At 39.0% G+C, this 17029-nt stretch overlaps 1 protein-coding gene across 1 annotated transcript in view; it reads right to left on the bottom strand.

Moving 5' to 3' along the window:
* LOC127672456 (STAM-binding protein-like) overlaps positions 1 to 6935 on the bottom strand; it is a 157486-nt gene extending 150551 nt beyond the window's left edge. The window contains exon 1 of the mRNA XM_052167630.1: positions 6833 to 6935. Within this exon, the coding sequence (XP_052023590.1) occupies positions 6833 to 6935 (103 nt within the window). The remainder of the gene's footprint in view (positions 1 to 6832) is intronic.
* Positions 6936 to 17029: the final 10094 nt, after the last annotated feature.

Genomic DNA, 17029 nt, shown 5'->3' with positions numbered 1-17029 from the left:
CAGTTATGGATGCTTGCTCTTTGACAAAGAATCCAAAATTATACAATGAACAAAGGAAAGCATCTTCAAGAAATGGTCCTAGAATAACTGGCAATCATTACAGAGATAAAAGAACCTTGTGACCTTGCAAAAAACTTAAATCCAAGTGAATCAAGGATCTCAGCATAAAACCCAATACACTGAATATAATAGAAGAGAAAGTGGGAAAGAACATCAAACTCATTGGCATGTGATAAAATTTCCTAAATAGCACTCCAGTAGCTGAGGATCTAAGATCAAGAATTGATAAATGGGACCTCATGAAATTGAAAAGTTTCTGGAATGCAAAGGACATGGTTAATAGACATACCAGCAACCAGCAGATTGGAAAAAAAAAACTTCACTAACTCAACTATCCAAAATAAATAAGAACTCAAGAAGCTAATTTCCCATTCAACTCAATCAAAAACAGGGTATAGAACTAAACAGAGATCTCACAACAGAGAAATCTCAAATAGTTGAGATGCACTTGAAGAAATGTTTAAAATCCTTAGTGATCAGGGGAAAGTGAATCAAAGTGATCCTGAGATTCCACCATACACCAATCAGAAAGGCCCGGATCAAAAACTCAGGTGAGAGCACATGTTGGGGAGGAGGTAGAGAAAGAGGAACACTCCTCTATTGCTGGAAGGATTGGAAAATGGTACAACCACTCTGGAAATCAATCTGGAGCTTTCTCAAAAAAATGGAAATAGATCTAAAAGGAGAGTCAGCTGTACCACTCTTGGGTATATACCCAGAAGATGCCCCACCATGCGATAGGGGTACATGCTCCACTATTTTCATAGAAGTGGTAATTTCCCCAGATGTCCCATATTGGAAGAATGAATACAGAAAATGTGATTCTTTTCCACAATGGAATACAATTCTGCTATTAAGAATGAGGACATTATGGATTTTCAGGCAAAGGTATGGAATTATAAAATATTGTCCTGAAGTAGGTAACTCAGACCCAAAAGGACATGCATGGTAGGAACTCACTAATAAGTTGATATTAGCCAAAATGTACAGAATACCCAGGATTCTGCAATCCACAGAACTCAAGAAGATAAGCAAGATGAGGGGCTCAAGTGAGATTGCCTCAGTCACACTTGGAAGAGAGCCGAAAGCAATCATGGGGAAGGTGAGACTTGGGAGACTTCTAGGAGGGAGAGAATCCAGGGAGGGAAAAGGGAACATGATTAACTATTTGTTGGGCAGATGGGGAAGCAGGAGTGAGGCTCTTTGGTCCAGAAGAAGGAATGCAAACAATCAACCTTGGAAGGTAAGAGGTGGGGGGACCTTCTAGAATGTAACAGAGACCTGTGGGCTAAGAAACCCCCAGGACTCATATGGAGGAATCTTAAATGTAATATATAACAGAGGGGAGAGGGAAGTTGTAGAGTTCGCTTCCAGGAGAAAGACAGGGGATCCAGTGAAGAGACTGGGTAGGCATCCCATAGTAAAAAATTCTGACCCAAAATTGTTCCTGTCTAAAAAATAATGACCCAAATTTTTCCTGAGGGAAAAAATGGAGAAGAATTTGAGGGAAAGAAGGCCCAGTAACTGGCCCAAAATGGGATCTAGCTCAAGGGCATGCTCCAAAGCCAGACACTATTTCAGATGCCATGGTGTGCTTACAGACAGGAACCTAGCATTGCTGGCCTCTGAAAGGACCAACAAGCAGCTTAAGGTGTCAGATGCAGATACTTAGATCAAACCAATGCATAGAAGCTGGGGACTCCTGTGTTTGAATTAGGGAAAGACTGGAAGAAGCTGAGGAGGAAGATGACACCAGAGGAAAACCAGCAGTTTCAACTGATCTGGACCCCTGAGATCTCTCAGACACCTAGCCACCAACTTGGTAGTATATATTAGCTTATATGAAGACCCTAACACATATACAGCAGAGGACTGCTTGCTCTTTCCTAGGTGAATGAAAATACACCTGACTCTTGAGAAACATGAGGGCCCAGGGAGTGAGTACACTTAGTTGGATGGGATGTAGAGGTGGGGACAACATCCTAGAGACTGTGGTGGACAGAGGAAGAATGGGAAGAGGAACTGTAGGAGGGTGGAGCAAAAGGTGATAAAGACTGGACAGTAAAAGATTAAAGATAATTTAAAAAGAGAGATAAATAAGGTAAATTCACACTTAAAAGTTGTATATCATTCAATCCTTTTGGAATATGTTTGTAATATATTTAGTATAAGTGGCTTTTCACTTGGCTTCTACCAACGACAATAATGAGTGACTCTGTGCTATGTGCTTGTATAGGAGGATCGTTTTATCAAAACATGAAGGACTACTTCTCTAAGTCCACATAGTGTAAGTGTAAATTAGGCTGTATCCATCCTGCCTAAACCAGAAGCATAGAAGATGCCTTGGGCAATTTTCATGCCAACATCACAACAACCTTCTTCAGGTTTTTCCTAGTGCTGCTCTTTTACCTGCAAATAACATAATTTCACTTTTCTCAATGGATGAATAGTGTTGGATTGCTTAAATGTGGCATATTATTACAACCTGTTCTTCAGGAGATAAACGTGTAGGCTGCTTCCAATTTCTAGTTATTAGAAATAGAACAGAAGTGAACCTATATAAGTAAATATCTGTTGTAACATATAGTGTCAATTGCATATATGCCCAATATTGGTATAGCTGGATCTTTTGGAATATCTATTTTCATTCTTTTGTGAAAATTCCACCCTGAATTTCACAGGGACTCTTCCAGTGTTCACTCAAATCAACAGCAAATGAGTCTTTTGCTGTTCCCATCATCCTTTCTATCATTTGCTGTCTTTTTAAACTAATCTTAGACATTCTGACTAGAGTAGGATAGAATCATATAACAATTTTTCTTTGCGTTTTGCTCAGCACTGACAGAGATGCCTTAAAATCCTCTCATTAACCTTCAGAATTTTATGTGGAAGAGGAAACAAAAATATTTACTCATGTATTCTAATAACAAAATAAGGCAATGCTTCTTTCTCAATTTTTCATTACTTATCATAAAAAGAGTGGAATTATATGAAATATTATCTCCTGCATGCACTGATATTATCATAATCATTTCTATTATATTATAAAATATAGTGAATCTTGACTAATTGACCTGAGGAAGGAGAATGAGTGGAAGGAGGAACCTGAGATTATGTCAAGCTAAAGAAACACATGTCATAAAACCACACTTTTTTGAACTTCCTGTCTCCTAAGTGTACTGGCTAGTTTTGCGTGTCAACTTGACACAGCCAGGAGTTATCATAGAGAAAGGAGCTTCATTTGGGAAAATATCTCCATGAGATCCAGCTGTGGGGCATTTTCTCAATTAGTGATCAAGTGGGGAGGGCCCCTTGTCGGTGGTACTACCTTTAGGCTGGTGTTCTTGGGTTCTATAAGAGAGCAGGCTGAGCAAGCCAGGGGAAGCAAGCCAGTAAGAAACATCCCTCCATGGCCTCTGCATCAGCTCCTGCTTATTGATCTGCTTGAGTTCCAGTCCTGACTTCGTTTATTGATGAACTGCAACATGGAAGTGTAAGCTCAATAAACCCTTTCCTCCCCAACTTGCTTCTTGGTCATGATGTTTGTGCAGGAATAGAAACCCTGACTAAGACATTTAAGTGTACATCCTGGAATCTATACTGTGTTTTTATATGCTGGAAGAAACACCAAAGGGAATCAAAGAGATTCCTATAGCCCTCTCCTGATCCAGCCATAGTAGGTATATTTTCATATGCAATACAGTCACAGGTTCCATTTAGGCTTACCCCAATCCATAATGGTGAGGAAGAGGAACTGTCTCAAGATTTTCTCCAAACCACATTATTTTCTTCACTTTGAGTCCTGAGAGTCTCTTACCTCCAATGTCTCTGGTACATTCTGGAGGTTCCTCCCATCCTCCTACCTCCGGTGGTTGCCTGTTTCCATTTTTTCTTCTGGACCTCAGGGCTTCATTCCTTTTCTGTCACCCAATAACAGATCAGAATCCCTTTTCCCCCAAACCCCCACCTGTCTGTCCACTTTCCCTCCCAGGTCCTTCCTACTCCCTTGTGATTGCTTTCTTCTCATTCCTAATGGTACTGAATCATCCTCACTTGGGTGCTTCTCCTTGTTTATCTTCTTGAGTTCTATGGACTGTATCTTGGGTATTCTGTATTTCTTTTATTTCTTTTGATTTGTGGTTAATATCCACTTATTAGTGATTACATACCATGTATATCTTTTTGTGTCTGAGTTACCTCATCAGGATATTGTCTAATTCCATCCATTTGCCTGGAAAACTCAGGATGTCCTCATGCTTAAGAGTTAAATAGATTCCTTTGTGTAAATGAACCACATATTCTGTTTCCATTCTGCTATCTGGGACATCTTGGTTGTTTCCAGCTTCTGGCTATCACAAACAAGGCTGCTATGAACATAGTGGAAGACATAACCCTATGCAATAGTGAGGCATCTTTTGTGTATATTCACAAGAGTGGTATTGTAGGGTCTTCAGGTAGATCTACTTATGCTTTTCTGAAGTCTCCAGAATGATTTCCAGAATGGTTGTACCACTTTGTAATCCCACAGGCAATGGATAAGTGTTCCTCTTTCTGTACATTCTTGCCAACATTTGTAGTTAGCTGAAGTTTTCATCCTAGATATTCTGATTGGTGTAAGGGAGAATCTCAGGGATATTTTGATTTGCCAATCTCTGATCACTAAGGACTTTGAAAATTGTTTTTTTCTTAAAAGTGTATTTCCCTCTAATTTATTATGTGTGATAATTAATGCTGACCATTTTTGGAATTTTATTTATAACTTTCTCTGAGAAAGCATTCTGGGCATGACTCTGAGGATATATTTAATGTTATTAGATTCTGTCTATACTTAAGTAACTGAAATGGTCAAAGTAACAATACAAATGGGATCTACTATTCCTGTCATAGTTCCTGGTATGTATAAAAGGACAAAGCTTACTGAATATGAGGATTCATTTTCCTCTGCTTCTCAACTAGGTGAGCAATTTCATTACCTATAAACTCCTGACATCAGAACTACTGTATGATGATAACTTGAGCCTTCAAATAATGAGCTATTTTTTCTAATGTAAATAATTTTCTAGAGTTCCTTTTCACAGAAATAGGATAATATTATTTTTTAAAAGTGTTACTACAATGCACAGGAGTGAGTTTGATTTTATTGTATTAATAAATTTTGACTCAGTCATGGAGAATGCTTTTATAGTTAATATTTTTTATTGAATATATTCTTCATTTACATTTCAAATGCTAAAACCTTTGCTGGTATACCACCTCCAAAAATCCCCAAACCCTCCTCCCACATCCTGGCTCCAATTATATATCCCTCCACATGACCTACTCCCATCTACACCCCCCCACTGATTTCACCACACTGGGGCATCTACTGAGCCTTCACAGAACCGAGGGCCTCTCTTCCCACTAATTCACGACAAGGAACTCCTCTGACATATTTTGGCTGGAACCATGTGTATCCCTTAGTTGTTGGTTCAGAATATGGGGAGAGTTTTATGTTAAGAATCTGGAAGAATTTGGTCAAATAACTTTCATTTTTTGAGCAGTACTTGGAGTGACAGTCTTTTGTAATTTGGAAGAAAAAATTTATTAAGTGATTCTAGAGGATCTGTCACATGAAATCAGGTGCCTGATTAACAGAAATGGAAGGGAGTACTGTAAATGCAATCTTCCAAATACTGTGTAGAATCAAGAGTCAGGCACACTGAAGTCCAAGCAATAACAAAATTTAATAACATTCATTAAAATACATAAGAATATGTAATACATAACATAAAATAATTACAGTGAGTGAAACTATTTGTAACAATGAAGTTAAATAAGAAACTGAAATGTTTTTTGTAATAATCTCTTCTGCTATAGTTAAGAGGGAACTAGAACGGAACATTGAAATAGCATAACCGGCCCCTTCTTCAGTCATTAAGAAGTTTCCATTGTGGAAAGTTCTATGTTGATGTTGTTTCATTGTCCTCTGCTAAAGGAAATATAAAAATGTCATAGTTAAACATTCTCAGTTATAGATTCACCCCACTTCAAATAAGACTAAGTTATCAATATATCTTCTGAACTCTACACAAAGAATTACTTGAGTTGACACTATATCTGATTTTGAATGATATTGCCTATTAAGATTCTTCATATACGTGTTGTAGTAAATCTGTTGCAACTTAATATGTATACCAAATGCTACTTATTTGGCAAGATTATCTCTCAAACATCATTTTTTGTACAAGATAGCACAGTTTGTTGGCACATAGTTTAAGCTTATAGTTTAATCTCATGTTGAATGGATTTGTAAATAAAATAATTGATTTAAAGCGAACTTTTTAAAAATAATTTCATATCCAGAATATCATACACGAATTATATACCATGGAAAGAAAGGAAAGAAATGTAGCACATAATATTCTTGAATTCATACAGGCTCTAAAAATATTCCTTTGTTGTACCTACATGTTTGTAAGTTTGTACATATGTGTGTCTGTATGTATACCTATGTATATAGTCATATAATCCTACACAAGTTAAATGTTGTTTAAAACACTTTTCCAATGCTTTAGTATCATGATATGCTCTAATGCTGCTCTGTTATTTTCAAATTTATGAAATCAGGAAATGATGGCATCCTTCCATCTATTTGGTAACTAATTCGAATTCTCTTAAACTGTAGGGACTTCTGCATGAGGAGCAGTAGATGAAATCTTTAATTGTGCAGTATTAGCATTTAAGGTTTCCCACTGTGACCATCTATGGCTTTTTTTTATAACAGCTGACTTACCAGCAGTATTTACTGACATCTTTAAGTCATTTGACCTCTTTTTATTATTGTCACAAATGATATGGTCCTCATCTCCAAATATATCAACATAGTTGTCAATCATGATTTGCATAATAGACATCTGTAATACCACAAGGTATAAACAAGATCCTCTATTATTTCACATAGTTTACCAAATTGAAATCAATAAAAAATTGAAATCCAAAATCGTGAGGAAAATAGCAGTTAGTCCAAACAGATATGAACCTGTGAAGTATCTGTCTTAAATGGAGACACAAAGTTCTTTGGACTGTTCAAACATATTGCAAAGAATTGGGGATCTATTAAGCAATGTAATAATTAAGAACTGATATGATGCAGACTAACTGAATAAAACAAATTAATGACCTCACAGGTTTCTTGAATTGGTGATACTTTGCAGGGTGTGTGAGGAGGTGGAGTTTTCTTTTGATGGTTTGAATGGGACAACTGACTAATTCCAGAAATCATAATTTATGACACCATCTTTGTGAAAACTTTTGGGTGGATTAAGTGGCTTGGCTTCCCCATAGGAGGTTTGTCATTGGTTAGAATTTAAGGTGACAGAAGTCAGGTGCGATTTGCAGTGTCCTTTCTGTGCTTTGTGTTTGCTGCCTGAGTTGAGAGCCACCAGCTCTCTGCTTCCTGTTGGTTGTTCTACCTTCCTGCAGCTATGCTTCTCTGTCATGACTTTGAAGGACTGTAATCTGTCTGGATAGCTAATTCCCAAGTAAGTATTTACTTCTGTAAGTTGTTTTAGTCCAGCTGTTTTATTAAAGCAATAGGAAAATTACTAAGAGAAGAAGGTGGTGAGAAGAGGGATCTTAGGTGAAAAAAACTGCCTCCAGACTGGGAAATCTATGGGATATTGGCTTGATTAACAACTGAATTATTAGGGCAGATATCTCCAGGATGGTGCCACACTGGAGCAATTATTGAGACAGAGAGATATGTGGTGGACGACAGGATGCTACACTCCTACACATCTTCTGCTACATTCCTTGTGTCTAGGTACCTGCCCTGCTTCAGTGTAGTCCCTGACATTTCTCAGTGGTTAACTGGTAACTGGATGTATACCATGAAGTGTAACCTGTCCTCCAGAAGTTGATTTCATCACTGTTTTATCATAGCAAGTGTAGCAAATTAAGTCACTTTCTAAATTGAACAAGGTATTCCCTGGGCTTTCCTATTCCCCTTTTTTTTTTGTTGTTGTTGTTTTTTTTTTTTTTTGTTGTTTTTGGTTTTTTGTTTTTTGGAGACAGAGTTTCTCTGTATAGCCCTGGCTGTCCTGGAACTCACAATGTAGACCAGGCTGGCCTCAAACTCAGAAATCCACCTGCCTCTGCCTCCCAAGTGCTGGGATTAAAGGTGTGTGTCACCACTGCCTGGCAACATGTAATTCTTATAGGTCTGCTTTTATATGTTACTTGGCCTTTTCCCATTGTAGCTTTTAATATACTTTCTTTGTCCTCTATATTCAGTGTCTTAGGTAATGTATGCCAAGGGAACAAAGCAACAAGTTGGAGAACCAGGGAGATTAATATAGGAAGACAGATGGTATCCACTGGAGTCTGGGACTGGGGAACAAGAGGCTGTATTCGGTGTGCTATAGCAACGCTGGATGTGAGACTCAGGGATTTGATTTGCAGGTGTGGAAGGTGAGGTCAACATCTGCAGTTAGTTCACCTGCTTTCCTGCTTAGAATATGTATTAGTGTTTTCTCTCTTTTGTGTGTGTGTGTGTGTGTGTGTGTGTTTCATTTGTTTTTGTTTGTTTGTTTGGTTTTTAAGACAGGTTTTTTCTACTGCTTTCAAAAAAACAATTGATTGATATATCTGGGGTCTGAGAAAGGACCACCTATTCTCTTGAATATTTTGTACAGAAACCAAGAATTTAACTAAAGCTTGGGAGGAGCCCTGTTACCCTCCACCCCCAGGGTTTCTTTGGGTACCTAAGGATATGCTTGAATTCACTTTATTGATCTTAAACTCAGAGATCTGCCTGCCTCAGTCTCCCGAGTGCTGGGATTAGAGGCCTGTGCCAGCATGCAAAGGTAGTGGCCTGAATAATTTTAAGAAGGACTGTGTAGTCTCTCTGGGCTAAGGCAGGTTTTGATATGCATGCTGTGCAGACGGTTGCAGGGAGTCATGAAGTCAGTCCGGGCTAGCTGCACTGAAATACATGTGTCATAGGAGTTTCAAGTTGCAGTCTTTGGCTCCTCTGAAGTGGAAAATTAAGGGTTCCCTGGAAAGTCCATTGTATTGGATGGCGTTTTGCTGGGGCAAAGGCATGAAGAAGTGTTTTCCTGGAGTGGACACAGGGGAAAGACTAAGGCTCCCTCGTGAAGGGACATTAAGCTAAAGCAGACACTAGTCTGCTTTACACTGTGTAACTGAGCTGCACTTGTTGGGATTCCATGGAGGGAAATGCACCAAGGGACTTCTGGGGGCGTGCTGCAGTTTCTTGCTGCTTCGGTGGACTTGGGCTGAGCAGCAGCCTGATTTCAGCTGAGTCAGGCACATGCTGAGGTGAGACACACGCTGAGACAAGACACATGAAGGACATGTGAGGAGGCTGCCCTTGGTTTGCTTCCAGAGCTAGATGCACGATGCCTGTAGGTCTTGCATCTTTGCTGATCTTCGATTCCCTGAAAGAGGCACAGCAGAGACCTTCCCTGGCTTACCTCAGGGTCCCTCCTGATGACTCAAGCTGAGGCTGAGGCATGGCTGACTCTGCTAGGTAGTGCTGCCGACACTGGTTCATATTTGCTATCACGTCTCTACCAAACTGGACTGCTGATGTATCTGTGAGGTGTTTGGGAGTGGATTGAGCTACTGCTGCTGACCTGTGAACTGAACTGCTGATTTTCAGACAACACAGATGGGAGGTACTCCAAAGAACTATGTCTAATCAGGTCCATGTCCCCAATATTGTTTCCTTCCCACCACCTCTGGTAGGTGATGGGGTTAAAGGAAGGTTAAAGCATTTAAGAACCATCATTAAAAATAGGTTTTTAAAAAATTAAAGTTACACTCCTGCTTTCTAGTTACTGAGAAACATGCCTGGCTGTTCTGGAACTCACTGGGGAGACTACAGTGCCTTGAAACTGACAGAGATATGCCTGTCTTTGCCTCCTGAGTACTGGGATTAAAGGCATGGACCACCACCCCACCCAGTCAACAGTTCTTAGGAAGCTTCACTCATACCTGTCATGGTGCTGAGCCTGTGCCTACCATGCGGGCCACTAAGAGATAAAGCCACTCTTGTCTTCCCACTCAAGGGGTTCTGCTTGTCCTTCCATTCCAACATCTATGACACAAACTGTTCTTCTGCACCTAACTTTTACTTTTTTCTGTTGTCATTTGGACATTAGTGTTGAAATCAGACACTTTATGAATCATAAGTAAATTGCAAAAGTTAAAAAAATCATGAATGAAAATCAATAATTTACATTTTACAATCATCAGAATCTTTTCTAAATTTAGAAAAATACAAGCAACATCTATCACATTAAATAAACATAAGAGTTAACTCTGATATCTCTTCTGTTATCTACTCTAATAGGAACTAATATTGGGAGCACCATTAAGAAATTAGTGTACTTACTTGCCACAGACCAGCTTGGGCATCCATATGGTAGGCAAACTGAGGCAGGCAGCCATTGCAAGTCAGTGCTTAGAGCTGCTGACAAGGGAGGATCCAGATACCTACAGATGCTGCTGGTAAAGGCAGCCAGGAATTAGAGAAATTACTCCACAGAATTTTTTTATGAGAAAACAAAGCTTACATTAATGGGGCTGGCACTCCCTGAGGGTAGTGGAAAAACTATGAACTCTTTTTAACAAGGGGCCCTGAAAGAAAGATAAGGAAAGATAAAATTCTTTCTTTGTCTCTGTCTTTCTGTCTCTCTGTCTCTCTGTCTGTCTGTCTGTCTGTCTGTCTGTCTGTCTCTCTCTCTCTCTCTCTCTCTCTCTCTCTCTCTCTCTCACACACACACACACACACACACACTGAGTGGATGAAACAAAAGACAGAATACAGTAACTTCATATATACAAACACACATGCATACAAACATACATACATTCATGCATACAGACATATACACAGACAGACAGACATTTCACACATAGATTGGTTAGCGCAAAGCTCCAGCAAGCAGGCATCACACACTTCTCACATAGATACAAAAATGCACACAATAGATGGATGGAGCAAGCTCCAACACACACCCAGACAAGCCTTACACAGTTCAGCTGCACAGCACCTTTCTAGGATTCTAGCATAGTCTGAATACTCAGCACTACTCCTCCCCTAAAGACTGCAAATCAGAGGCGTATCCCTACAGTGCTTTCCTTGTCCTGTGCCTCCTTTCTTCTCGGATATAATCCAGTGGCCATGAGCATCTTCTGGAAGCTGAGCAAGAGACAAGCTGTCTCATGCATTGCCCCATAACTGGGTCTTCTGGATTTCAGCAGAGAGCCTTTCAGGAAAGAGCCTCATTCTTATACTAGAAGATTGTCACTGGGCAAGGCAGAGAGAGGCCTTCACTGTCAGCAGGTCCAGACAGCTACTTGTCTCTCTCAGTGGCCTGGAGGCCTGGAGGAATATCCAGAAATGTCTCATAGAAGCCTCCAAATGAGTAGCTCCTAATTCTGGTAACTCTCCTTGCAAGTTTCATAAAATACCTTCTCTTGGTGTTGCACTGCAGCCAGATTCCACTTCTCAGGGAAGTATGCACAGGTGACATTTGACATCAGGTTCCCAGAAACTTTTCCATGGAGGACAAAGGACTAACTGCCTCTAGATAGAGAGGAGACAGAGTTGATGCATAGGAAAATGGAGATTATAAAGGTAAAATGGAGAACACTCCTCACATATTCTCTCTACCTCTCTACCCATGCAGATTTATATTCTCCATTTTTAAGAATAACACACACACACACACACACACACACACACGTACACACGTACACACAAAAAGCAAAGCAAACAAAAAACAATAATATAAACAATGTTTAAAAATGAAGGAAAGTTTTGATTTGCATTTCCCTAGTGATTGATGATGTTTAACATTTCTTTTTTTTTTCTTTCTTTTTTTATTGATATATTTTTATTACCATTTCAAATGATTTCCCCTTTTCAGGGTCCCCACTCCCCGCAAGTCCCATAAACCCTCTTCCCTCCCCCTCTTCCTCCATCCACCCCTTCCCACTTCTCTCTTCTGGAATTCCCCTATACTCTTGCATTGAGTCTTTCCAGAACCAGGGGCCACTCCTCCATTCTTTTTGGACATCATTTAATTTGTGGATTATGTCTTGGGTATTCAAAGTTTCTAGGCTAATATCCACTTATCAGTGAGTGCATACCATGATTGATCTTTTGAGACTGGGTTACCTCACTTAGTATGATGTTCTCCAGCTCCATCCATTTGTCTAAGAATTTCATGAATTCACCATTTGTAATGGCTGAATAGTACTCCATTGTGTAAATATACCACATTTTTTGTACCCATTCCTCCGTTGAAGGACACCTAGGTTCTTTCCAGCTTGTGGCTACTACAAATAGGGCTGCTATGAACATAGTGAAGTATGTGTCCTGTCCTTATTGCATGCTGAAGAATCCTCTGGATATATTCCCAGGGTATATAACAGGGTCCTCAGGAAGTGTCATGCCCAGTTTTCTGAGGAACCGCCAGACTGATTTCCAAAGTGGTTGCACCATCTTGCAATCCCACCAGCAGTGGAGGAGTGTTCCTCTTTTCCCACATCCTCCAACACCTGCTGTCTCCTGAGTTTTTGACCTTAGCCATTCTGACTGGTGTGAGGTGAAATCTCATGGTTGTTTTGATTTGCATTTCCCTAATAATTAATGATGTTGAACATTTCTTAAGGTGTTTCTCAGCTCTCAGAAGTTCTTCATGTGAAAATTTTTTGTTTAGCTCCGTACCCCACTTTTTAATGGGGTTATTTGGTTCTATGGGTTCTACCTTCTTGAGTTCTTTGTATATATTAGATATTAGCTCTCTGTGGGATTTAGGGTTGGTGAAGATCCTTTCCCAATCTGTTGGTTGATGTTTTGTCCTTTTGACAGTGACCTTTGCCTTACAGAAACTTTGTAGTTCTATGAGGTCCCATTTGTCAATTCTTGATTTTAGAGCATAAGCCTTACATGTTAATGTTTGATAAACTTTTACATAAACTCAGTAAACAGTTGTATTACAAAACTTCTGCTTCTTACCCCAGATAGAGAGCTCAAACCAGACCAAAGTATGTATGCCACACAAGTACAGTCAATAAAACAGTGAGTTTTATTGGAGTTATTTACAGAAATACTGGTGAGAGCTTACTCACAGAAGAACAAATGATTCAAAAACTGTTGCACCATCAAAGCCCACCCCAGGACTGGCAAGAGCATGAAAATTTTGGGAACCCGAAACACTCCTTTCAGGCAGCTCAACATACTGTACAGAGAGTGCTTCCCAAGGGACGCAGTTGATCCACATCTATTTCACATAGCTGGGTTGGGTTTTGAATCTTTGCAGCCTGGCTTGTTTGAGAGTGATTCACACAGCGGCTTGCCTTGTTTATTCTTTGGAAGAAAGAGCCTAGAAAATCTGGTTACTTTCAGGGACTCTTGATGCTAGTTGGAGTTGTTTCTCTTCCTGCTGAAAAAGAGAGTTCATGTGGACTAAAAAGCTTCAGTCTCAGAGGAAACTGTTACAGAGTAACAGTGCAAAGCTAGAAGGGGGGTTATCTGAAGTATCTTGTGAGACAGTGCTTTAGAAAGGGTGGACACAAGTTAGTAATCTAAATAACAAGTACAAAGAACACACGTCCATGGTGATTCGAAGAAAACGTTCCTCTTATATATCCATGCATGCCACAGATAGATGGGTTGAAATCAATTCTGAGAGTGATGATTTCACAGTTATCACTGTCCATTTTCTTTTAAGATATTTTCTCCAGATTTATTAGTCCTTTTGAAATGTGTAAATGAAATACATAGTCTTTCTATTGGTCCCTATACTCAGTGGAACATCATTTACAAAATAAACTAATTATTTTTCATATACACAGATTATTTTAACAACTGTTATTGGCAATATTTTCAAACTGGAGGCTGCCATAAGTCCTTCTATGTAGGTATGAGCATACCTACAAATAATATGCAGTAAAATTGATCACTATATCAACCTCCAATAATGATTATTGGAAAAAAATCCAAAAGTCCAAATACAGCTTATTCCCCTCAATATACAATATTCACAGAAAGAAACCACAATAGAAATGGAAAATGGGTTGATAATGGGTTGAAATGGGTTGAAAATTGCTGTATCTGACTCTTGGTTAGGGGGTGTGAACTAGTTTTAAAAAAGTAATCTACCACTGATTAAATACTTATTTTGAGGTATATGTGATGCCAATAGCACCTTTTCTGCTATATTAATTTCTGCTAAATTATGCCTCCTTCAAGGGAAGATGTGTGTGTCATCGAACCACAAGTTTCTATATGCTTCAAATCTACCAAAAAATAAATGTAGTAAATAATGGAGTTTTGAATAAATAATATCTAATGTAAAGATTTAGAGAATTTGGTAGTTTCAAGTACTCTTACAATGTACTTGGGATTTAAAGAGTTTCTACCAAATTCGGCTGTAGATGAGGGTATTGTGAAGTTTTGGAAATTCATATTTTCCTAACATCTCAACCACAACATACCCCCTATAGAAGCGGTAGACACCCTGCCTGGACAACTTTCTTACACCAGAGTGAGAAGGTTAGTCTCTGCAGCAAGCGTTCCTTCATCTTCTCCTCTGCTGTGCTCCAGCGAGGATCAGTGCAGTCCCCTGGCACCTTTTACTTGTGGATCTTTGCTGACACTACTTGCCTAAAGTCTGTATTTCTAGCTCCCTGTCTGCTCCGTCCATCCACCCCTGCGTTCTCCTATCTCTCTCATTCTGAGGGCCACTCAGAACTAAGGAAGTCATGACAGCCTTTACCCCTGAGTGCTTTGCTATCCATACCCCGTTCTCCCACAGTTCTCTCAGCAATGTCTATGCACAGGAGTCCTGAGTCATGCATTGCTTTTGTCATGTTCACAGTTTTAAACAGCAGGGAACCAATAAAATGTACTCAGTTTAGGTGTCCCTAATTCTTCCTCATGATTAGATTCAAACTATGAATTTTTATAGAAATATTAGGTCTCATGTCAGAAGGTGCATGATAATGAATTTTTCTGTTGGTGGTGACATTAACCTTATCTATTTTGAAATTCTGACTCTCAGGTTGCTCCTAGCAAAGTAACAACTTTTCTATTTGTAACTAGTAAGCATCTTGTGGAGAAGGGCCTATGACTACAAACATCTTCCAGCAAACCACAGATTTCCACAAAAGTAAGGGTCAAAGAATTATTTCATAATGGTATTTTATATATTTATTGTCTTGCCTTGTACTTTAATTTAAAATCTTTAATTTTCTTTTCTTTTTTTTTTCTACAAGGTCTCACCCTATAGCCCAGGCTAACCTAAAAATGTGTGTAGTATAGCTGAAACACTTGTGAGTGCAAGAATGTAAAACACAACTACTATACAATATAAAAATATGACTTATCTAATGATTTTGGTCAGAGTTTAATAGCCAAAATATTACTATAAAATTGTTGTCTGTGTGTGGGGGTGTGGGTGTGAGTGTGTGTGTGTACTGAGAGGCCAGAAAGTAATATGAGATCCCTCAGAGCTGGAGTTCCAGGCATTTTCAAGATACCCAGCTTGTTAAATGGTGCTAGAGTCAGAATTCTAGTTGTCATGGTAGATTAGTAAGCCCTTTTAGCCAGTGAATAATCTTTCCAGCCCAATAAAAGTGTTACTACAGCAAAAGATGAGAAGCAGCGTAACTAGAAAAGAAAGAGGATAGGAAAATGACTTATTTGAGATGTAATGCTGGATGAAGTTTATTTCAGTAAATAGCCAAGGTAATGTAAGTGTATAGCTCATTCATTATGCTTATCTGATGTGCATATAATATTGAGTACAAAGCAGGGACAGGGCCACATCCAATCTATTCTTGTTATATTTTTTAAGGTTGACAGTATAATTTAAAAATTAAACTATCAATGCATTCCTTCCCCATTATCCTTTCCTCCCTTCAGCTTCTACTATACCCACCTCAAAGGGACTAGTATTCTTTAAATGTGATTATCACACACACACACACACACACACACACACATACATACACACACATACACACATACACACGCAATTTAAATTTCTTTGGGTTTTGTTGTTGTTTGTGTATTTGCTGGTGCACACCTTTAATTGAAGCATTCAGGAGAGTCAGGTAAATCTCATGTCAGTCAAGTTCACATACTGAAGTTTAAACTACTCAGGGCTACACAGTGAGACCCTGTTTCAAAACAAACACACACACACACACACACACACACACACACACACACAATTATTTAATATAACTTAGTTTATTTGTTTGTAGCATGTGGGGTGGGAGAGGCACACATGAGGAATTAAGATGTCAAGTCGTAGGAGTCTGTTCCATCCAGATACCTCGTGGGATTCCAGGGCCAAACAAAGTTACTCTGGCCTGCTTTGAAATGACCAAGGCTTGCTAGTCATAAAACACTTTTTTCTTGAAGAATTTCTTTTGTTTTTTCCATTTTTATTTAAGTTACAAGTAAGGTTTTTCTGTATAGAGAAAATTGTTTATAAGCATCTGCCACAGACAGACCCACCTGGGGAGTCACGACAGAGGGAAAATCAGGGCTTTGGTATTCAGGAAGGCATTGGTGCGACAAAATGACAGACAGACACACCAGAGAGAGGTTTACAAAGAATCAACAAAAGAGTTGGTTCTTTGAGAAAATCAACAAGATAGATAAACACTTAGCAGACTAACAAGAAGGAATAGAGGAACCACACAAATTAATAAAATTGGAATGAAAAGGGAGATATAACAACAGAAACTGCAGAAATTCCAAATATCATCAGATCCTACTACAAAAGCTTATACTCAACAAAATTGGAAAATCTGGATGAAATGGACAATTTTGTGGACACATGCCAGGTGCCAATGTTAAAACCTGATCAGATAAACCATCAAAATAGTCCCATAACACATGAGGAAATAGAGTCAGTTATTAACAGTCTTCCCAAAAACAGCA

This window comes from Apodemus sylvaticus, chromosome 1 (genome assembly GCF_947179515.1).
Source record: "Apodemus sylvaticus chromosome 1, mApoSyl1.1, whole genome shotgun sequence".
NCBI classification, from domain to species: domain Eukaryota; kingdom Metazoa; phylum Chordata; class Mammalia; order Rodentia; family Muridae; genus Apodemus; species Apodemus sylvaticus.
The sequence above is the reverse complement of the archived record's forward strand: the minus strand, read 5'-3'. Positions and strand labels throughout refer to the sequence as shown.